The sequence below is a fragment of the Peromyscus maniculatus genome, chromosome 2 (genome assembly GCF_049852395.1).
Source record: "Peromyscus maniculatus bairdii isolate BWxNUB_F1_BW_parent chromosome 2, HU_Pman_BW_mat_3.1, whole genome shotgun sequence".
Classification (NCBI taxonomy): domain Eukaryota; kingdom Metazoa; phylum Chordata; class Mammalia; order Rodentia; family Cricetidae; genus Peromyscus; species Peromyscus maniculatus.
The window spans coordinates 153,950,656-153,974,161 of NC_134853.1; the positions used below are offsets into that span (position 1 = coordinate 153,950,656).

A 23,506-nucleotide genomic window follows, 5' to 3' on the forward strand; every position below is an offset into this window, starting at 1 on the left:
AAACAACTGGCTGGGTGCTTTAGGTTAAATGCCTGGAATGATATTGTGAATGCCTAGATTTGTAGTGCCAAGAGACTTAAGAGTCCTGGAGAGGGAACCCAGAGTCTTGTTCATGTTAGGCAAGCTCTCAGGAACTACATACCCAGTCACAAGAGGCATCCTTATTAACCTCCCTTCCTTCCTTTTAATTTTTCCTTTAAAAAACATACACAAACTGCAAATTACATGCTGGATGCAGGGAGTGCAAAATTAAGCCGTATTAGAGTTAGCTGAAACTTAAACTTGTACCCAGCAGTCTCTATATGGTTCTACTCTGTATTTAAATGAATTAGCAACCCTAAAGGGATCGTTGCTGCCCAACTTTTAATCCTACAAGTGTCCGTTCCCATCCATCTGGATCTCAACCTGTAGCTAATTTCCTTCAAGAGTGGATGGCCCCCACCTAATAAACTGCCTTAGCCTGGGATCTGTGGACCCAACTCCAACAAGGTCCCTTGCCTGGACCGAGGATAGAACCACCGGACTCCCAAACATTGGCCGCTGGGAAAAGGGTGCGGGGGGGAAGAGCGGGAAGCGAAATGGGTTCACACCGTCATCTGCCTCCACCCTCGCGCACGTTATTTCGCCCTAAAAGCCTCCGATTCAAACGTTCCAACTATAAAATTATCTAAGTTCCCCCTCCCGAAGAGGCTATCAAATTGGGCGGGAGCGCTCACGAACTCTGACCCTGCGCCTCCGCAAAGGCTTAAAACCCGGAGGGTGGACGCTGTCCGCGGGAACACGGTGATTAAAAAAAAAAAAAAGAAAGCCCCTCTCCTCGAGAAGCTCTCAGGACGTGCCCCCCACACCGTACGACCGGTGCCCCGCGGCCGCTTTCCAGGCTTCCCAGCGGCCTCCCCCTAGGGACTTCCTCCTCGGGGCTCCGCTAGGCCCCAAGCCCCGGCGGCCGGCGCGGCGCCCGGCCCGCAGGCCCCGCCAGGCGGCCGGTGAGCTTCGGCTCCGGCCCCTTCCCGCCGCCATTTTCCGGCCGCCGCCGCCGCGTAGGGGGGACGATCCCGGAGGAGGAGACTGCGCAGGGGCGCACCGGTCTCGGCCGCAGCGCCCGAGGGCCGGGTACGCCGGGCCCCGAGCGCCCGCCCTCGGGGTCTCTAGAGCCTCGTCCCACGGGCCGCCGCGTCCCGGGTTTGAGCCCCCTGTCGGGTCCCACAAACAAGCCTCTCGCCTCCCCGGCCCCGACTCCCGATCCCCGCGCTTCTACTTACGCGGAAGAATCCCGCGTCCATCTTGCTGCCTCGCTCGGAGATCGCTCGCTCTCCCAGGGTGCACCGCGCCGGCGCGACGGAGGGCGGGACCGGCCGAAGGGAGCCCAGCGCCGGGATGCTGCGCGCGCCTCCACACACCCCCCTCCACCGCTCCCCCTCCCGCGGGCCTGCGGCTGCGCCTGCTCAGTTTGCCAAGAGAGCGCCACGCGTGCGCAAAGCTCACCCCGGCCTCGGTCTTTGGCAAAGAGGGGGTGGAGAGTCCGCCGGCCTCAACCAATGGAAACAGGAGGGCGAGTCCCTGAGTCGCCCCGCCCCGCCCTGCCAATCCTTTTGTGGCGCGTGATCGGCCTTGCTCGCGCGGCGGGAGTTGATCCCTCCTTCGACCCGTAGCGGGAGGCAGGCCTCGGCTCTGGGGTGGGATGGGGACGTCATGGGAGAGAAAGGTGGCCCCGGGGTGGTGCCGGTGAGGCGGCCCGGTACGCCAGTTAGGAGCCCGCTGCCTCCAGGGTTGTCATGGTGAAAGTTGAGATTTGTGTAGGCTTTCGGTGGCCGGCGGGATCGACCCTGGAGTGGTCAGGGCGAATGAAACCCGCGTGCTAGCCGGATGTGCGTCGCCTCGGGCGCGTGCTTGAGGTGTCCATTGGATACGTTTCGGTGCTTCGGCTGCAAAAACACGCTAAAGGGCAGGAAGTGGGAGAGGGCAGGGCCTCCAGGATGTCCACCAAGTGCTCTCCCTCTCTCAGTAAAGCCGCCTTCTCGGGCCACCGTATATCACTCCCTCTTTCAGACACGCTCATCTCTTCTCCTGTTTTTTTGGGGGAAAAAAGTCTGGAAGTGGCTATGTCTGCCCTCGGAGCGTCGGGTGGCATTTGTGTGTAAACACCCTCACGTCCCTAGGTACTTTTTTCCTGGGCTTCAAACTTCACACCACTGACCTTCCCACTTGGACGTCCATAGACATCGCAGACCAGCCATGACTGGGCTTATCCTGGCTATCAAAAGGAGCAAATCAATCAAAAGGGGGGGAGGTCAGGCGGGCTCCTCCCCTCTCTGTAGATGGCAGTAGCTTCCCTTTTGTTTAGGACTGACCTTGGTATTGAGAGTCCTCTTTCCTGCACATCCGGCTTCCAGGCCATCCGGAAACCCACGTGCCACTACGATGGAGGCCCAAGATCCCTTTATCTGACTCCAACTCTTGGCATTAGCCCTGTAACAGAAATATCCCTATTCCTGATCTTTCTACCCAGCATCCATTCTGAAGAGTGGCACTGTGGAAAAACAAAACACTTGTGATGAAAAGTCTCCAGCGATTCCTCATATTTTTTTCCCCTCCAAAAGCCAAAACCGCCCTCTCTTTGATCTCTTGTGCCCCAACCCCACTCACTGCTTGAACTAACTACCTTTGCTCCTGCTGAACCTCTGATCTGCATGGAACCTCCAACCAGAATAGGCAACAACAAAGAGACTTGGCAATCTTCGCATTTCACTCAACTGCCCCTTAGGAAGCAGGCCACGCGCCGCCCACATCCTATACCCTTTAGTTACCCCTCTACCCCAGCCCTTCTCGCCTTCTGGTACTTGTTTAAGGTTTTTGTTTTTTTTTCACCTGCCCTCAGCCTTTTCTTTCTCATAATGAATGATGCCATCTTCCACTGGTCATTCTCTTTACCCTCCACAGCTGCCAAATTTTGACTTCTGTTTCTCTTAATACTAAATAGTGGACTGTGGTAGGACAAGCCTGAAATCCCAGCACCGGGGAGGTGAAGGCAGAGGGAGTCCAAGGATTCTGAGTATGAGGCCACCCTGGGTATAAAGAAAAACCCTCTAAAATGCTGGGCATGATGATACAGGCTTTTAATCCTAGCACTCAGGAAACGGGAGATCTGTGAGTTCCAGGAAGTCTAGAGCTACATGAATCTTAAATGGTCTTATTAATAAAAACAAACCTGAAGCCAGGTATTGGGGTGAATGCTGAAAGATCAGTGCTGTGGGATGTTCTGTATGTCCTGTGGGACCCGTTCTTGGGTTCCTCGTGGCTTTACCCAGCAGGTCTGCACAGAGGATGATTAGGACCACCGGCCTGAGTGCAGGTGTCTGAGATGGTCTGCACTTGGCTGTGCTGGGGGATGGTCTGTATGTCAAATTGCTCTGATTGGTCAATAAATAAAACCTGATTGGCTGTGCCTAGGCAGGAAGTATAGGCGGAAGTAACAGAGAGGAGAAATAAAAGAACAGAAAGGCAGAAGGAGTCACTGCCAGCCGCCACCCTGACAAGCAGCATGAGAAGATGCCAGTAAGCCACGAACTGCGTGGCAGGGTATAGATTTGTGGAAATGGATTAATTTAAGCTATAAGAACAGTTAGCAAGAAGCCTGCCACGGCCATACAGTTTGTAAGCAATATAAGTCTCTGTGTTTACTTGGTTGGGTCTGAGCAGCTGTGGGACTGGCGTGTGACAAAGATTTGTCCTGACTGTGGGCAAGGCAGGAAAACTCTAGCTACATCAGAGAAACAGAACAAGCCACAGCTACCTCACCTTGCCAATTCCTCAGCTGATCCTGTTTCCTCAGACTGGAAGCCGCTGAGTCCTCATCCAAATGAATCTCAGCTGAACTGCTGTTCAAAAGCCTAAAAGCTAGCCGGGTGGTGGTGGCGCACGCCTTTAATCCCAGAACCCAGGAGGCAGAGGAAGGCGGATTTCTGTGAGTTTGAGGCCAGCCTGGTCTACAAAGCGAGTTCCAGGAAAGGCGCAAAGCTACACAGAGAAACCCTGTCTTGAAAAACCAAAAAAAAAAAAAAAAAAAAAAAAAAAGGAAAAAAGAAAAAAGAAGCCTAAAAGTTTAAAAGTTTAACCAGCTCTAGTTCCTGGTCCTCATGCCTTATATACCTTTCTGCTTCTTGCCATCACTTCCTGGGATTAAAGGCGTGAGTCACCATGCTTGGCTGTTTCCAGTGTGCCTTTGAACTCACAGAGACCCAGATGGATCTAATCCTCCTGAATGCTAGGATTAAAGGTCTGTGTGCCACTATTTTCTGGCCTCTATGTCTATTTAGCGGCTGTTCGGTTCTGTGACCCCAGATAAGTTTATTAAGGTGCACAATATATTGGGGAACACAGTATCACCACAGTAGTACCTTCTCTCAAAAACAACAACAAAAACATATAGATATATTCTTTAAGATTATTTATTTGCATGTGTACAGCTCTGTTGTCTGCATGTGTGACTGTGCATCACATGCAAGCAGTGTCCATGGAGGCCAGAAGAGAGCATTGAATGGCTTGGAACTGGAGTTACAGACCTACCATGTTGGTGCTGGGAACTAAACCTGGATCCTGCAAGAGTAACAAGTGCTCTTAACCACTGACCCATCTCTCCAATCTTTCTTTCTTTGAGACAGGATCTCACTGTGCTGCCCTGGCTGTCCTAGAACTCATGATGTAGACCAGGCTGTCCTCCAACTCAACAGAGGTCCACCTGCCTCTGCCTCCAGAATGCTGATATTAAAGGCGTGCGCCACCACCCCCAACCCCTTGTGTTTTTAATACCGGCCCTTTGAATTTCTGTCTGGAGCTGTGTAGGAACACATTAGCAATTCTTCTCGTCTCCAGGGTTGATCGTCTCACCCTATGTATAGCCAAAGTGATTTTCTAAGATGATTATCTGTATCCTGTCACTTTGAATTTAAAACCCTGTGGTGGCTTCCTATTGTCCTCCAGATAAAGCCCACACTGCTTCCTAGGAGACAAAGCCCTTTATGATTTGGTGTAGGATCCCTTCTCCATCTTCACTCCATGCGCAGGTTCTTCCTAATCATAGCCTTAGGCTGTGAACACTTGAGCCACAGCCCCACCCCACCCCCACCCACTCGGTCCCTGACTTTTAAGTTGAAGCTGTTCCAAACGCAGACTTGTGTCTGGTTGTGAACAGGTTAGGCTTGAAATGGCGGTTTTTCAGCCTGTGAATCTGTAAGCCTACAGTGACTAAAAGTAACTGAACATAGGGAGCGCAGGCCAGCCAGGCTACTCAGTGAAACCCTGTCTCAACCAAAGAAAAAGGGACTCAAATGTCATTTCTTTTCTTTCTTTCTTTTTTTAAAATGTATTTATTATGTGTACAGTGTTCTGTCTGCATGTATGCCTACTCTCCAGAAGAGGGCGCCAGATCACATTACAGAGAGTTGTGAGCCACCATGTGTTTGCTGGGAATTGAACTCAAGAAGCTCTGGAAGAGCAGCCAGTGCTCTTAACCTCTGAGTCATCTCTCCAGGCCCCAAATGTCATTTCTTCAGATAACCCTTTTCTGGCCAGCCTTCCTAAAATGGTAGATGCCCTCTTCTATGAATGTTGCATTTACTTGACAGTGTTACTTTTTTTGTTTATATGTTTACTGCCTTGTCCATTTTTCTTTTATTTTTTTTGCTCTGCTCTTCCATATTGAGGCTTGGACTCAGGCCTTTGTGTGGTCAGGCCAGCACTCTGCTACCTAAACTACATCTCCAGCTACTTTTAAAAGATGCTTGCTCTTGAGCCAGGGCGGTGGCGCATACCTTTGATCACAGGACTTGGAGGCAGAGGCAGGCGGATCTCCGGGAGCTCAGGAGACTGTAGAGAGAGCCTGCCTAACATTAATTATCGAAGTTGGCTTTTGAGATGGGGTGTCAGAGAGTTGCCTCAACCGACCACTTGCTTTTTAGGCCATTGAACAAACAGGGCAGCGCCTCTGCGTCTTGAGTAAACGTGGTTCTAGGCTGGTGCCCCACACCTGGACTGACCCACCTGCTTACCTACATTCCTTCCTTCCTGTCTGTGGGTCTCGGGATATAGCTCGATGGTAGAGCGCTTGCCCCAGGTCCCATCATAGTGCCACAAGTGAAATGCAGGTGAAAAAGCTCCATGAACATCAGCGAGGATCACACATAACCGATTATCCCCAAACCTTAAACCATAAATTGTCACCTCGAAGTTTCCGTGGGTCAGGACTCTGGAGTTGCTTAGGTGAAGGCTCTGGCTTAGTCTCTCAGGATGCTGGCTATGATCCACCTGGCTGTAGGCAAGCAGCCTCCGTTCTTGGCCACAGTGTGCTGTCCCGAGGTTATTTCGTGACGTGGCAGCATGGCTTTCTCCCAGAGCAGGTGCTCCAAAAGAGACACAAGTGTGAAGGACCTCAGGAGACACATAACAGAGCTTTTACAGTGGTCCGTTAATTACACCGATTACCCCTTTGGCAGGGAGAGGTTTACACAAGGTTCTGAACCCTGGCAGAGAGGAGCCAGGCATGGGGTACATGCCTGTAATCACAGCCCCTTGGGAGACACAGGTAGGAAGATTACAAGTTACAGGTTGGCCGGGACAACCTAGGGAGAGACTGTCATAAAAGACAAAAAAAAAAAAAAAAAAAAAAAAAAAGTGGGGACATGATTCCATGGTCTTGAGAACAGTTTGTGTCTTCTGTTCTGAGACCGACAATCCCCCCAGGACTTTTTTTTTTTTGGTTTTTCGAGACAGGGTTTCTCTGTGTAGCTTTGCGCCTTTCCTGGGACTCACTTGGTAGCCCAGGCTGGCTTCGAACTCACAGAGATCTGCCTGCCTCTGCCTCCCGAGTGCTGGGATTAAAGGTGTACGCCACCACTGCCCGGCCCCCTCCGGACTTTTAACCACATTCTGTTCCCTTAGTTTGAATTCACTGTTCCCTCACAGCCATCTTGTTTCCTTTTCCTGTGGTTATTTTCTTGTTTACTGTGTTCTTGCTTTTGTCTTATTTATTATAACAGAGTCTCGGGTAACCCAGCCTGGCCACAGTTGATAACTTTGAACTCCTCACTATCCATCCTCTCTCTACCTGCCAGCTTTGGGATTTCAGGCCTGCATCACCGTGCCTGGCAGATGGTCCTGACTGATTCGCTGATTGGTTGTGGATTGGGTGTAGGACCTTACACATGCTAAGCACATTCTCCATCACTGAAATATATCCAGTCCGCCTTATCTTTTTGTGTTTAACCTGCACTCCCCCACCCTCCCACCCCCGAGATAGTGTTTCTCTGTATAGCTGTGGCTATGTGGCTATCCTGGAACTAGTGCTGTAGACCAGGCTAGCCTGGAACTCACAGAGATCCACCTGCCTCTGCCTCCCAAGTACTGGGATTAAAGGTGTGTGCCACCACCGCCTGGCTAAAGTCTGAACTTTTTTATTTATTTATTTATTTTTGGTTTTTCGAGACAGGGTTTCTCTGTGTAGCTTTGGAGCCTATCCTGGAACTCATTCTGTACACTAGGCTGGCCTTGAACTCACAGAGATCCACCTGCCCCTGCCTCTCAAGTGGCTTAAAGTCTGAAATTTTAACAGCAGATATCATGTTATTAAACAAAGCCCATTGTACTATTCACAGCTTTTGCAAAAATCCTATTCACAAGGCAGCCAGGCATGTGGAGAGGGGAAGCCGTTACAAGTCATTCTCCCCTGGGTAGGACTTAGGGACATTTGTGAAACAGTGAGGCAGGATTTATGACAGTGTGGGAAAAGGTAACTGGAGAGCTTGTCTAGGGTTTTCCTCAGTTTCAAGTAAAGCTGCAACTGGATGTGGTGGGAATCACCTTTAACCCTGGACTACATGACAAGTTTCAGGCTAGCTAGGGCTATGTAGTGAGACGTCCCCATCTGAAAGTAAAAGATGGGCCGGGGCGTGGCTAGCAGTTAGGAGCATGCGCTGTTCTTCCAGAGGACCCAACACTCCCGTCACACAACCACCTGTAACTTCAGCTCCAGGGGATCTGATCCCCTCTGCACCTACACGCACACGGTGCTCATAAACTCATGCAGGCACACATACATACTCATAACTAAGAATAAATATTTTAGCCAGGCATGGTGGCACACACCTTTTAATCCCAGCACTTGGGAGGCAGAGACTGGTGGATCTCTGAGTTTGAAGCTAACCTGGTCTACAGACTAAGTTCCAGGACAACCAGGGGTGCACATGGAAACCCTCTCTCAAGAAAACAAAAACAGCAACCAAGGGCTAGAGATGCAGATCAGTGGCAGAGTGCTTGCCTAGCATATCTGAGGCCATTGCTTCAATCCTCAGTACAGCAAAATGGGAAAAAAATTAAAAACAAAAACAAACAAACAAAAAACCAAAAGAAACCCACAACCTAACTCACAGGCAAAATGGCTCAGGACCCCATGTGGTGGAAAGAGAGGATGAAATCCTCTGACACACACACACACACGTGCACGCGCGTACAAATATCAGTAAATAAATATAAAGAAATATTTGAAAATATGTGTGAAACGCAACCTGCAAGTAAACACCAAGAGCCACTAGATGGCGCTCTCCCCTCTCAGGTTAGTGGGCCTCTGTGCAGGCGGGGCTTGTTAGAAATGAGTGACTTGATTGTTGTTTTATGCTGGGTTCTTGCTTTGTGTTCTTAAAGTAAGGGACATAATGGACGTGTAAGGCCTGGGAGTTTACAGGGCAGTGGGAGGATGGATCAACGGGCACCCAAGGGAAGTACAACCACTTCCTTTAGGTGAGAGATGCCTCAGTGGTTAAGAGCATGAACTTGCTTCTCCCTCCCTTTAAAGATCTCCGCAGATATTACAGTTAGACGTTGTTTGCACGTTTTTTGTTTGTTGGTCGGTTTTTATTTTATTTACATGAGACAAGGTCACATGTAGCCCAGGCTAGCCTCTAATTCTCTGTGTAACTTAGGATGACCTTGAACTCCTGATTCTTCTGTGCTCTACCTCACATATGCTAGGATTACAGGCGTGTACCCAGCTGTGTCATGTATGTTTTAAAATAAGGGCTGAGCTGGACATAGGACACACACCTTTAATCCCAGCACTGGGGAGGCAGAGGGAGGCAGCAGATCTCTTTGAGTTTGAGGTCAGCCTGGTCAACATATCAAGTCCCAGGCCAGCTAGGGCTATATAGTGAGACCTTTTTCCAATAATAAATCAGTTAAATAAGGGCTGGAAAAGTAAGAGGAATGTCAGTGGATGAGGCAATCTGGAGATGCGTCAAGAATTCTCTCCTCCAGTCTGTGCGTTTTCTCCTCTCTACTCCCACATCCTTCCCCTTCTTCCTTTCTCTTTCCCTCCCTCCTTCCACTCTTCTCCCCCTCCCCTCCCTCTATCCCCCCTTCCAGCCCCCCCTTTTGAGATAGGCTCTCACTGTGTATCCCTGGCTAACCAGGAGATCACAGAGATCTACCTGACTGCCTCCTCAGTGCCACTTCACCCAGCCGGGAGCATCTTTTCTGGAGTATCTCTCCACGACAGCCACTACAGTTTAGCTAGCGTGAGCTCTACAGCTTTATACCGATCTTTTATACACTAGCTAGAGCCAGACATGATAAGCCCCAGCACTTGGGAGGTTGAGGCGAGAGGATCAGGAGTCCAAGGTCCTACTCAATACATAGCAAGTTTGAGGCCAGCCTGAGTTACTTGAGACCCTAGGTCAAAAATAAATAGAGGGCCCTGAGCGATGCGTCAGTGGTTAAGAGCATGAACTGCTCTTCCAGAGGATCCAACCAAGCTTGGTTCTTAGAACCCATTTTGGGCAGTTCACAACTGCTTGTAACGCCAACTCAGGGGTATCCCATGCCTCTGGCCTCTGTGGACACTCATGTTCACATACCCATACATAGACACACGCATAACTAAGAGTGATTAAAAATAAGTAGGCAATGCTGGGTGGCGGCGCCGCACGCCTTTAATCCGAGCACTCGGGAGGCAGAGCCAGGTGGATACCTGTGAGTTCAAGGCCAGCCTGGACTACCAAGTAAGTTCCAGGGAAGGTACAAAGCTACACAGAGAAACCCTGTCTCGAAAAACCAAAAAAAAAAAAAAAGAAAAAGAAAAAGAAAAAAAAAAAGTAGGCAAGTACATGAATAACTAATTTTGTCACAGTAATAACAGGGTTATGCTGAATTGATGGCTCTCCCCTTCGTATGTAAAGCCTCCTAACTAGCAGGACCTTACCCTATTTGGAGGCTGGGCTTTCAAGAGGTAATTAAGTTACAGTGAGGCCATTAGGTGGGCCCTACTCTGGGATGACTGCTGGTCTGTTGTTTGAGCCTCCTGGGCTCTGGTACTGTTGTGGCAGCCCTAGCAGGCTTTGGGCTCCATACCCACTTCACAGATGAATGAGGTGGGGACCCAGCAGAAGTGAGTTGTCCCACAGCCAGCATAGAAGCAGAAGTCAATTTCAGGATCTGGTCCATGGGCTTCCAAAGGCCTAACAGCCATCTAAGTTTTAGACAAACATTTGGGGTCACGTGACTGCGCATGGCTGTCAGCACTGCTCCCCCGCCTCTGTCTCTCTGTCTCTCTCTCCTTCCTCCCCACCCTCCTCCCCTCACCTTTCTTTTCAGTAGGCCTACCCACCTCCACCCTTTCCCTCCCCTAATAAAAACTCTTAGAGTGGGTTCCCTCGTACCTTGTGCCCCGTAAATAACACCAACAAATAAATAACACTCGTCCACACTATTTTATGCGACTAGTGAGATGACTCAACAGGTCAAGGAGCTTGCCACCAAGCCTTCAGTCCCGAGTTTGAATCCCAGAACGCACATGGTGGTAGTGAGAACTGACTCTCTCACACTGCCTTACAAATGCAGGTTTGGTTAGGAGTCACAAAGGGGAGCTGGAGAGCTGGTTCAGCAGTTAAGAGCATTGGCTGCAGCCGGGCAGTGGTGGCCCATGCCTTTAATCCCAGTACTCAGGAGGCAGACGCAGACAGATCTCTGTGAGTTCAAGGCCAGCCTTGTCTACAAAGAGAATTCCAGGACAGTCAATGCTGTTACATAGTGAAACCCTGTCTCGAATAACACGCCGCCCCCCCCCCAAAAAAAGGAGCAGTGGCTGCTCTTCCAGAAGACCCAGGTTTGATTCCCACCCACAGAATGGATCATAGCTGTTTGTAACTCCAATTCCAGAAGATCCCATGTCCTCCTCTGGACTCGACAGGTACCAGGTACACATGTAGACAAAACACACATACACGTTATATATAGTTTTGGTTTTTCAAGACAGGATCCTGTGTAGCCCTGGCTGTCCTGAAACTCACTTGGTAGACCAGGCTACCCTCAAAGTCAGAGATCTGCCTGTCTCTGTCTTCAGTGCTGGGATTAAATGGGACTAAAGGCGTACACCACCATGCCTGGCAAGAGAGTGTTAGATTCTCTGGAAGTAGAGCTACAAATGGGTGTGAACTGCCATGTAGATCCTGGGAATCAAACCTGGGTTGTCTGGAAGAGCAGTCAATGTTCTTAACTGTTGAACTATCTCTCCAGCCCCACTTCTTTTTTTTTTTTTTTTTTTTGTTTTTCGAGACAGGGTTTCTCTGTGTAGCTTTGTGCCTTTCCTGGAACTCACTTGGTAGCCCAGGCTGGCCTCGAACTCACAGAGATCCACCTGTAAATTTCTAAATAAATAAATAAAACAAAAACCATCCAATTCCCCAGAACTGTGAGCCACAATAAGTCCTTTCTCCCTCAAGTTGTCTTTCTGGACAACTTTGTTCTCAATACCAAACGTCAAAAAGGCCATGCCTGTTCCGTGTGCTGTACCTTTATGCCTGTCCCTGGCCCAGAGGGCGCCAGGGCGCTCTTCAGCTCAACATACGGGCCTCTTGGACACAGAAAGCACCACCCACCACTCTTGCCTCGTGATCTTTCCACTTCATCCGGGGCCATCAGAACTCTTTCCCTCCCCTGCTTTAGAGTGGCCCTCTAATGATTTAACGTGACTCGTGGCCAAGAAGCTCACAGCCACGTGTGACAGTGCACCTGTCGGCTTTGAACTTGGAACACAGAGGCTCCGGAGGACACAGCGCTTAAGACCAGCCTAGGCTGCATACGGAGCTGGAGGCCAGCTTGGGCCACGTGAGACCTGGTCTTAAAAACCAGAAAGAGGCCACTCTCCTTTCAGAAGCCCATGCCCACAGTCTCAGGTGTGTCTCACTTCCTTCCTAGGTGTCTTTCTTTCTTTCTTTCTTTCTTTCTTTCTTTCTTTCTTTCTTTCTTTCTTTCTTTCTTTCTTTCTTTCTTTCTTTCTTTCTTTCTTCCTTTCAGACAGGGTTTCTCTGTGAAACAGTCCTGGATGTCCTGGAACTCACTCTGTAGACCGGACTGGCCTCGAACTCACAGAGATCCACCTGCCTCTGCCTCCCAAGGACTGGGATTAAAGGCATTCATCACTTCCTGGCTCCAACTCTGCTTTTTAAATCAGCAAGCAAACAAGCTACGCACAGTGATGCACAGCCATAGTCCCAGCAGCAAATCCTTCTCACCAGGTCCACACCATCCTCCATCTCCATCTCACTGGTCACAGCTCACCACACCTCCTACTGAAACACCCCACTTGTCCTACAAGGCGGTACCTTGTCTTGGTTTCCCTTCAAAGATGTGGTTCTAGATGGATGATGGTGACTCACGCCTTTAATCCCAGTACTTGGGAGGCACAAGCAGGCAAATCTTTGTGAGTTCAAGGCCAGCCTGGTCTACAAAAGTGAGTTCAAGGATAGCCAGGATTGTTACACAGAGAAACCCTGTCTCTAAAGAGGCCTAACTTAACATTAGTGCAGCCATGACAGGCTGCAGACCAACAAACTGGAACTAGACCTCACCATTACAATAACCAGGAAAAGCCACAAACTGTACCTCTGGGGGACCAATCAGAATTGAGCAAATACTAGACACTCGAGAACATTAGCTTACATCACTTGTATATAGGTTGCCAATTTCCTTGCAGCAATGCCAGCGCCAATCCCTGTTTGACAAGACTTCTGTGTCCTACTCCTGCCCAGTCAGGAGTTCAACCCCCATCTGAATCCGGTGTCCCCCTCCCCCCAATCCTTACTCCTTAAAAACCCGGCTTCAACTGAGCTTGATGCTCTCCCTGATCCAACTGCTGTGTCGGAGCGGACGGAGAGCCCAAACTCAAGCTTGTAATAAAGGCTCTTTGCTTTTGCATATGAACTTCGACTCCTGGTGGTCTCTGGGGGGCTCATGATTCAGGCATAACAGTCTCAAAAAAACAACAAAAACCAAAAAAACAAAGATGTAGTTCTTTTGCTTTCCAGCAAGACAACTTGAGGGAGAAAGGACTTATTGTGGCTCACAGTTCTGGGGAATTGGATGGATGCAATCCATCATGGTTCAGAAAACATGGTGGCGGAAGCAGGAAGCAGAGAACAGGAAGTGGGACCAGGTCCAGCAATTTACTTCCTCCATTGAGGTTCTCTACCTTGGGAAGGTTCCACAGCCAAGTGTTCAAACCCAGGAATCTGTGGCAGACATTTCACACTCAAACCACAACACTGATTCCACATCCTTCAGCTCTAGGTTGTAGATACTCCTATCTCCGTGGAATTTTATTTTTTATTTTTTTTATTTTTTTATTTTTTATTTTTTATTTTTTTTATTTTTTTTTTATTTTTATTTTTTTGGTTTTTCGAGACAGGGTTTCTCTGTGTAGCTTTGCGCCTTTCCTGGAACTCGCTTTGGAGACCAGGCTGGCCTTGAACTCACGGAGATCCGCCTGCCTCTGCCTCCCGAGTGCTGGGATTAAAGGCGTGCGCCACCACCGCCCGGCTTTCTCCGTGGAATTTTAAAAAATCCCCTTTACTCCCAATGTGCTTCCAAGGGAAGAACTGGCAGCTACAGGGAAGCTGGTTAAATGGTAGTCTGCTTCTCTGAGGTCACTTAAGGTGGAGGGCAGCATTGTGGAAGAGACTCAGGATGAATCTAATTCTAGTGAAACATGCCTGTCATCCCACCGATTTGAGGCAAGATGATGGAGAGTTGGAGGCCAATCCAGGCAACACAGTGAGTGCAAGCCCCCCGGGTTATGGAGAGAGACCCCCATCCCAAGTGACACAAGGATCAAGGGGTCCAGGTGAATTTTATTCATCAGAAGATTGATATCTGGGCTGATACAAAGAGGGCGTCCTAGGAGACACCTGAAGGTCAGCCTGCCTCCACCTGTGTCTCACAGATGTGCTGGACCACTGGCCTCTGGGACGGCAGCATCCCCAAGCTTCGGCAGTTTGCTTCTTTGCCACAACACAGCTGTGGAGGGAACGGGCGTTCCAGGACAAAGGGCCACAGAGGCAGACAATGCCCCTGCTGTGTGCTCCCATCCAGTGGGCTTCAGACGACTCCTGGAGACATTTTTGTTGGGTTACTATACACCCACAAATAACTACTTAGAAAAGAAAGAAAAGGAAAGCCAGGACAATTTGAGGGCTATTTAGAACAGGCTTTTAAAAAGGAAAACACACACAGACGTGCCTGCTGTGCCTTGCCACAGACTCTCTCTTGTCCGCCTCGCCCCAGGCTCTCCCACGCTCGCCCATTCTGCACATTGTGGCAGGACTTACAGCTCTGATCTAGACAGCTGTGTCTGTTTTCCCTGGTCAAGCACTTTTGTTTATTTAAGATTTTACTTTATTGCTAATTAACCTCCCCGTGTGTGTCCCCATGTCCTCAATGCCAGAGACATCAGGTCCCCTGAAACTGGGGTTACTGGAGGTTCCGAGCCACCTGACATGGGTGCTGCGACTCCAATCCAGGTCCTCTGGGAGAGCTCTGGGAGCTCTGAACCACCGAGACCTCTCTCCAGCCCAGAATTTTCTTTCTTTAAAACATTTTTGTTACATTTTGTGTGTGCGTGTATGCCATGGCCTGCGGGTCGAGATCAGTGGATATCTTCAGGGTCAGTTCTTGTCTTCCACATATGGGTCCTGGGGATTGAACCCAGGTCATTAAGTTTAATAGCAGGTGTCTTTACTCCCTGAGCAAACCCCACCAGCCCCGTGCTCAGGGATTTTCTGTTGCCTTTAAAATAATGAACCACCGATGGTCCTCCCCATGGGAGCCTCCCTCCACTATCTCCTCTGGATTTTTGCTCAGTGGAAGTGTCTCTAACCTGCGTGGCTTCCTTCTTTCTCTCTTCCTCTCCTCCTGTTCTTCCCAGGTCCCACTCTTTGAGTGTCTTTCAATCTTCATCTCGATGTTATTTCCCCCGGGGTGCCTTTCCTAAGATCCCCGCCTTGTCCACGTGCTTCCAGGCTGTGCTGGATGCTCCAGCAAGATCTTCAGACAGTACCTCCAAGGACCTTCCACTGTACAAAGATTTGTTCTGTGCAATGGTAAACTGTCTGGCTCCACCGTGAGAGGTGAGTTCTAGCAAGCTCCAGGCCATGTCTGTTTTCCCCTGATGTTGATTTGCACCCAGGAAACTGGGCAAGAAAGTGAGAAGCAGCACGTGACCCGGCGTCCTTCAGCTCCCAGGCTTGGCTCTGCTTTTCTTTCTGCTGTCTTTGCCGTAATTCTGATCAGCGCAATTTCTCTCTAGGTTACAAACGCCGTCTGTCGATTCCTGAGAGGGTGATGCCACAGTAAAGCAGAGGAGAGCAAGTAGTGCTGGGCTAACTAGATATTTCCTGTATGGAGAACAAGAACACACACCCACACCCACATATGCACGCACGCACCCCAAAGTCAATAATATGACCTTTGGAAGAAAATACAGGACAGGCTGGGGATGTGGCTCAGGAGGGTGGGCCCTGGGTTTACTGCATAGAAACTAAGTGTGGTGCTGCAGGTGTGCGGGCCTGTAATCCAAGCACTTGGAAGTAGAGACAGGAGGATCTGAAATTCAGTTATCCTCAGCTACATTGTTTTAAACCTTAAAAAAAAAAAAAAAAAAAGGTCTGGGGTGTAGATGAACGGTCTTGTTAAATAAGAAACACAGAGCCAGTGCAGAAATGAAAGCCCAAGAGGTCAGAGCTAAAAACCTTACCCTTCACTGCTGCTGTTGTCCTCTTCAGTAAGAGACCTACTTCCTGTCTGTTTGTCTTTTTTATAGACTTTCTATTCTGCCTTGTCATTGGTTGTAAACCCAACCACATGACCTCCTCATCACTGCCTGTCTGTACAGACCTCCAGGTCTTCTATGGTTGGTATTGAGATTAAAGGCGTGTGTCTCCATGCTGGCTGTATCCTTGAACACACAGAGATCCGCCTAGCTCTGCCTCCCAAGAGCTGGGATTAAAGGCGTGTATGGTGGTATTTTATTTGTACTGAAATGTGATTTTCATTGTATGTTAATAAATAAAGTTGCCTGGGGGTCAGAGCTATTAGAGCCATAGCAAGAGCATGGTGGTTTTATTTATTTATTCTATATACATCATGTATGACTGCAGGCCAGAAGGGGGCACCACATCTCATTACAGATGGTTGTGAGCCACCATGTGGTGCTGGGAATTGAACTCAGGACCTCTGGAAGAGCAGCCAGTGCTCTTAACCTCTGAGCATCTCTCCAGCCCAAGTCACTTTGTTTTCAAAGACAAGCCACGGGATGACAGATGACTTTTTTTTTTTTCTGTAAAACTCTTTCAAATCAACATTGAAAGAGGAAAAACTGAATAAAAGAAGGTTTGAATTTACAATGATAGTCAAGTGGCCTTAAACAAATCCGGGAATGCCCCATGAGTTATCAGAGATACAAATCAAAGCCCCAGTGGGAGCTCACCGCACACACAGCAGATGACTGAAAACTCCAGAGTCTCAAAACAGCCTGCTGGGAAGGCTTCAGAGGAACCAGAATTATTTAGCTTACTGTTGTTATCATTTGGTGTCGCTGACACAGGATCTTGTGTATCTTAGGCTGGCCCCAAACTTGCTATTGAAGATGAACTTCTCCAGCACCTGCCACCACCTCCAAAATGCTGGGATTACAGGTTTCACCACCACACCAGGGTTCGTACCACGCTGGGGGATGAAACCCTAGACTTCACGCATGCTAGGCAAGCACTCTGCCTAGTAAGTTACAACCGCAGCCAACAACTTGTAATCCTCCTGCCTCAGCTTCCCAAGTGCTGGAATTACAGGTGTGTACTAATGTCAAGTTCACATGGGAACCGGAGAAGGTCAAAGGCGCTGTTGGGTCCACATGGTCAGTGGTGTGTCTGGTACATGATGCAGACATAGTTTATGGTAAACATCACCGCTGGTGACTTGAAGTTCATACCGATATGTCCTACAGCCCCAGTGGTTCCAGGTCCTTGACTACTCGGAGCCTTTGGTGTTTAGCTTCAGGCAACAAAAATTCATATTCTCACACTTGAACAACTCAGCCAAGTTTCCTAAGTCTTGAAAGGTCTGGTGGTGGCCACCCACTCTTTCCCAGAGCTCACTATGTAGCCCAGGTTAACCTCGAACTTGTGATAACCTACTGTATCAGACTTCTAGTTCTGGAACTATACGCATGAGATACCACACCTAGTTTGAAAGGGAGTTTTTAATTTTTTTATTCTTTATTTTATTTATTTATTTTTTGGGGGGGTTTTTCGAGACAGTGTTTCTCTGTGTAGCTTTGTGCCTTTCCTGGAACTCACTTGGTAGCCCAGGCTGGCCTCAAACTCACAGAGATCCGCCTGCCTCTGCCTCCCAAGTGCTGGGATTAAAGGTGTGTGCCACCACCGCCCGGCAAGGGAGTTTTTAAAAAAGGCGTTTGTTAACACTGCACATAATTGAAATGAACAACACATGCTTGGCTTAAACCTCTTTATTTGAAAACTTAGGGATTTACTATCTTTCATCGATTCCATGGCCACTTGAAGGAGAACCCACCTAGGTGAGAGAGGTACCTCTCAGAACAGGAAACAAATGGGACTGCACCATCCCCAGCTGAAACAGGGGCCCTGTCTTCCTGTACTGAGAAGCCACTGTGGAAGCCTTACTGGGTTATCTTCATTACTAAAAAGCAAAACCATAAATTGCCTCACTGGCTCCCACCCCGCATATCTGTCCACCTCTTTCCTCCTTCCTTCCCAAGCACAACTTAGCAAAAGAAGAGCTTCCTGTGGGCGGGAGCAGTTAGTTTTCAGGCTGGACATTCAGGCTGATTTCCTCCCCCCCAAGTACCGGGGATGGAGGGAAGGGCCTGGAGGAGCTGTGTCTCCAGCAGCACAAGGGGTTTGTTGGGTTTTGTTTTGTTTTTAAAGCAGAAAATGGACAGAGAAGCGTTATGCGCTAGTGCTTGCACCAGGCCTAAGCAGGAAGCAGGTGAAGCGGGACCCTCAGAGCCGGGGTGAGTTAGAGAGGGTTCATGAGAGCCCACAAGAGCCCACCAGATAGCTGGGCAGTGGTGGCGCACATCTTTAATCCCAGCACTTGGGAGGCAGAGCCAGGCGGATCTCTGTGAGTTTGAGGACAGCCTGGTCTATAGAGCAAGATCCAGGACAAGCACCAAAACTACACAGAGAAACCTTGTCTCGAAAAACCAACCAACCAAACAACAACAAAAAAGAGCCCACCAGAGTGGCCTTGCCCTCACTTTCAGCTTGGAAGCCAGATCCCTGTCCTCCACACAGGACATGGACAAGACTGCTCTGCTCTCTCCGTCCATTCCCAGAGGAGCTGACATCTTTGGGGACAGGTGGGAAGAAGAGGACAGAATGGGGAGAAGGCTCCTGTCAAGGTTAAACCTAGGTTACCTTGAGTCCCGTCTCTACCGCACCAGCCACGTGACTCTGGCAGGTGTGGTAGTGAATTGGAATTTCTCATCTGAGAGTGGAAAAAACGATGACCTCCTAGGCTCATGGAGAGAATGGAATTCTGTGAGATAACTTAGTGGATGCCCTCACAGTGCCTGGGGCTTGATGGTATTTAGATACAGAAGGACAGAAAGACCGCTGGCTGAGGAGTGATGAGAATTTCTTAGTATTTTTCTACAGCTATACTCAAAGGAGGCTTTTTTGTTTTTGTTTGTTTGAGAGATGATTTCTTGCAGCCCTGGGTGAGCCGCAATTTTCTGTGTAGCCAAGGATGACCTTAAACTCTTGATCAGAGCTCCTATGTCTCTATCTCCCTTCAAATGCTGGGATTATAATTGGGAGTCACCATGCCAAGCCTGAATCACTTAAATATTTTTAACCAGGTGTGGTTGGTGCACACCTTTAATCCCAGCACTCAGGAGGCAGAGACAGGAGGATCTCTGTGGATTCAAGGCCAGCCTGCTCTACATAATGAGTTCCAGGCCAGTCAGGGCTATGTAGAGAGACCCTGTCTTAAAAAAACTTTTGTGTGTGTTTGTGTGTGTTACGTGTGTGACACACGCTCCCCTGTAGGCATACCTGGACCAGAGGAGGACATCGAGTGGCCCACTCTATTGTCCCCAGTCTTACTCCTTTGCCAGACTTCTCACTGATCCTGAAGCCAGGCTGGCGATGAGCAGGCCACAATGATTCCTCCATCTCTCCCTCTTCCCAGGGCTGGGGTTAGAGGTGCGTCTCACCACACCTCTGGGAGCTTTTTAGGTGAGTTCTGGGGCTTTGAACTCAGGTTGTACAGCAAGCACTCCTGGCCACTCAGCCATCTTCCTAGATCCCCCAGGAATCTTTTCTTTTCAAATTTGTTTGACTTATATTTCATTTGTTTATTGTGTTTGTGGTGCACCACAACACACATGTAGACACGAGAGGGTAGTTTACAGGAACCCGTTCTCTTCTCCACTGTGTGGGTCCTGAGGATCGAACTTAGGTGGTCAGACTTGGTTACATGTACCCACTGAGTCATCGCATGAGCCCTGGAATCACCTTTTCAAGGTCAATAAGAGAGTACAGCTTGGATGTCAATCTTAATTCCAAATGTGTGTCCCTGCTAGTGGACCGTCTTCCGGCCCAGGGCTCGGAGGTCAGCTGGCACAGAGGATCGGTTGTCTCTGTGTGCGTTCACTGTCTCTGCAAGGTGACCAGGAAGGACACAGGAAATGCAGAGTTTAATGGGCCTCAAAAGGCTTGTCCCAGAGGCAAGGGGACTCTCAAGGGAGCTTAGCATCCAGATAAAAGGGAGCCAGAAAATGAGGAGCGGGGTTAGTCCACCTGGGGCAGAAGGAAGGGTCTCTTGAGCAGCTACCACACAACCCAGGCATAGGCATCGTAACAATGTCTCATCCTAGAGCTAGCCTCTGCTCCTCACCCTAGAGCTAGCCTCTGCTCCCCACCCTAGAGCTAGCCTCTGCTCCCCACCCTAGAGCTAGCCTCTGCTCCTCACCCTAGAGCTAGCTTCTGCCCCTCATCCTAGAGCTAACCTCTGCCCCTCACCCTAGAGCTAGCCTCTGCTCCCCACCCTAGAGCTAGCCTCTGCTCCCCACCCTAGAGCTAGCCTCTGCTCCTCACCCTAGAGCTAGCCTCTGCCCCTCATCCTAGAGCTAGCCTCTGCTCCCCACCCTAGAGCTAGCCTCTGCTCCCCACCCTAGAGCTAGCCTCTGCTCCTCACCCTAGAGCTAACCTCTGCCCCTCATCCTAGAGCTAGCCTCTGCTCCTTACCCTAGAGCTAACCTCTGCCCCTCATCCTAGAGATAGCCTCTGCTCCTCATCCTAGAGCTAGGCTCTGTTCCTCATCCTAGAGCTAGCCTCTGCTCCTCACCCTAGAGATAGCCTCTGCTCCTCACCCTAGAGATAGCCTCTGCTCCTTGGGACATCTTCTCCTGACTATTAATGAAGTAGAATTTTTTGGAGAGCACTGTTTATTCTGTAATTTTCTTTTTTTAGTTAAATATCTCCATGTGCAGCCAAAGCTGGCCTTGTAATCACAATGTTCCTGCCTCTACTGAGTGCTGAGATGGCAAGCATGTGCCACCAAGTTCAGCCTCTTAGACCCTTTGTCCCTTAAGGGGGAAGAGCGATCTAACCAGCCATCATGAGCTGGCTAGTGGTCATCTAGTCCTGGAATAGGTTAGTCATTACCAAGTTGGTTTTGTGCTTAGTTAGTCCAAGTTAGTTTCCTTGCACCTGATATGGGATTGAGGATTTGTTCTGCCAAGTTGTGGATATGACCCTCAAGATGCTCCCAGTGGCAGACCCTGGGTGACATTATCATTAGCACTCCCTGACCCCTGACCAGAACACTCGGATGTCTGTCTGTCTATTTGTTTAGCTGTCTAGCTGTAGCATTTGTGGGGCAACAAACAGACTCACACCAGTATCCCCAGCAGGGTGTTTCTCATCAGGTGACAATGTCCTAAAGAATGTCCTTAGCTCTTTGGTACAGTGGCAGCAGGGATATGGACACAGCTGGGAGGCCAGAGCAGAACATAGTTAAGGATGGCTTCAAGCTGCAGGGGCTATATGAAAGGTGCCTCAGTTTACCCAACCAGAAAGAACTCAGTGAAGCTGCCAGAAGAGTGTGTTTCTGGGTCGTAAAAGCTCTTTGCAGAGGCAGGGATGGCGTGGAGCAGGGTCACCGAGTCTCCACTTGGTTGTCTGCAGGGTTGAAGGTCACAGTTGCAGGCTGCTGGCCACCATTGCTGTTTGGGTCCAGGGCAGGAGGCACAGGTGGCTTCGGGCTCTTGGGCTCCAGTTCCCGCCTGGTCCTCATTCTCCTGTAAGAGACAATGAGGAATGGGCTCCTTGATGATGGCCCATCAGAAAGGCACATTGTTCAGTTACCACTGTTCCAATAGGGAAGGACCTTTGACACCAGCCTGGCTCACTTCGGAATGTTCTGTTTAACTTTGAACTGCTAAACTTCATTCTGCCCCTGACAATGAACAGAGTCAGAGCAGTGGCCACGTTCAAGACTGAGTGGAGCTTCAAGGGTTGCAGCATGATTATGCGCGCTAAGTATTTTGCTAGGAATATTTAAGAACATCTTATGTAATTGAGAAGAGAACAGACTTAAAGTATTTACAACCCCAGGACTTCTGAGACTGAAGCAGGAACACCAAGAGTTTAAGGCTAGCCTGGGCTATATAGGAAGACCCTGTATCAAACAATCTAGTAAAATGTACATCCTATCTTCATTTTATATACCATTAGATTCAATAGCTCACAACAATGACTTCCGATGTCTGTGATATCTCATCCATCGATAGATCCTAATTAATTTTTTTCCCTCATTTCCAGCTCAGGTATCAGTGGAAGCAGTGTGAGGTGAAGGGGTACCTACCCACATGTCAATCAAAGCTTCAGCAATGATGGACAGAATGACAGGAGACCTGGAATTCAATGCCACCTCCTTGTTTCCAAGAGGCTCACATGGTAACACTTCAGAGACTTTAAAAATAACACTGGATGCTACTATTGTTGCTGTTGTTTTTGAAATGGGGGTTTTATATAGTCCAGGCTGGCCTTGAACTCATGATGTAGCTGAGGATAACTTTGTACTTCTGATCCTTCTGCCTTTACCCCTTGAGTGCCACCATACTTATTTATGCAGGGCTGGGGATCAAACCCAGGCCTTCATGTACGCTAGGCAAGTGCTCTACCCATTGGACCACGTCCCCTGTTATTATTACATGTTATGGTGGGAAATTTTCCTTTGAAACCAGATGGGTTGGGTTTGAACCTCAGCTCTGACAAAGAGGGCAGAGCCACCCAGGACAGGTGAGCTAACACTCTGCACCAGGAGTCGGGGAGGAGCGTGCAGGAAGGAAGCAGGCAGTTCGGGGCATCCTATACCTGTTGTACATCTTCAGCAGGATCAGAACCAAGGCGACAATGATGATGACCACCACCACGATGGCAGCCACGATGGCTCCAGAACCTGCAGAGAGGCGGGAGCCGAGAGTGGGTGGCAGCACTTGGCAAACAAAGATGAGTTCCCGGAAACCACACGCGTCTGCGTGCATGATGATCCCACGGCTCCCACGGGCATCAGGGGCAGAGGCAGGAGGATCCCCAGAGGCTTGCAGGCCCCTAGCCTGCTGGGTACTGATGCATGATGGGAGAAAACAACAAAGAGACTCTGTTGCAGGCCAGGTAGAAGGGCAGGACCGATGCTGAGGGTGTCTTCTGACCCTCATGCACGTGTCATGGCACTCCCATGCCAACATGAACACACATGAGCAAACACACGCACACACACTAAAGTGAATGAATTAAAATAAGAGAGAGCAGAGATGGTGAAGCCTTGAGCAGACATGCAGACTGGGAGGGCCCCCAGTGGGCACTTGTCATGAATGATTTGAATATAAAGTGTCCCCCCAAATCTCACATACTAATGGCTTGGTCCCCAGCTGATGGGCTGCATTACTGATCATCGACTGTAACATGAGGACCTCAAACTGCTCAGTAGATTAAACCACTGGATTTGTAGTTTGATGGCATTATTGAGAGACGACAGAAACTGTGTGAGGGAGGGGCCTGGCGGAAGGAAGTAGGTCACTAGGGGTCTTTGACGGTCATCTTGCCATGTTCCCACTCTCTTTCTCTGCCTCCCAGCTGTCATG

General features: G+C 49.3%; 2 protein-coding genes across 5 annotated transcripts in view; both read right to left on the reverse strand.

The window, feature by feature from the left end:
- Srrm1 (serine and arginine repetitive matrix 1) overlaps window positions 1-1,430 on the reverse strand; it is a 32,638-nt gene extending 31,208 nt beyond the window's left edge. The window contains 1 exon segment of the mRNA XM_006975667.4: window positions 1,263-1,430. Within this exon segment, the coding sequence (XP_006975729.1) occupies window positions 1,263-1,283 (21 nt within the window). The 5' untranslated portion in view covers window positions 1,284-1,430.
- Window positions 1,431-17,824: 16,394 nt separating this feature from the next.
- Window positions 17,825-23,506, reverse strand: part of Ncmap (non-compact myelin associated protein) — a 32,409-nt gene continuing 26,727 nt past the window's right edge. For all 4 annotated transcript variants that reach the window (XM_076565389.1, XM_015994550.3, XM_076565388.1 and 1 more), the window contains exons 3-4: window positions 22,737-22,821; window positions 17,825-21,658 (exon numbers count right to left, since the gene is read on the reverse strand). In XM_076565389.1, coding sequence (XP_076421504.1) covers window positions 21,517-21,658; window positions 22,737-22,821 — 227 coding nt within the window. In that variant the 3' untranslated portion in view covers window positions 17,825-21,516. The remainder of the gene's footprint in view (window positions 21,659-22,736; window positions 22,822-23,506) is intronic.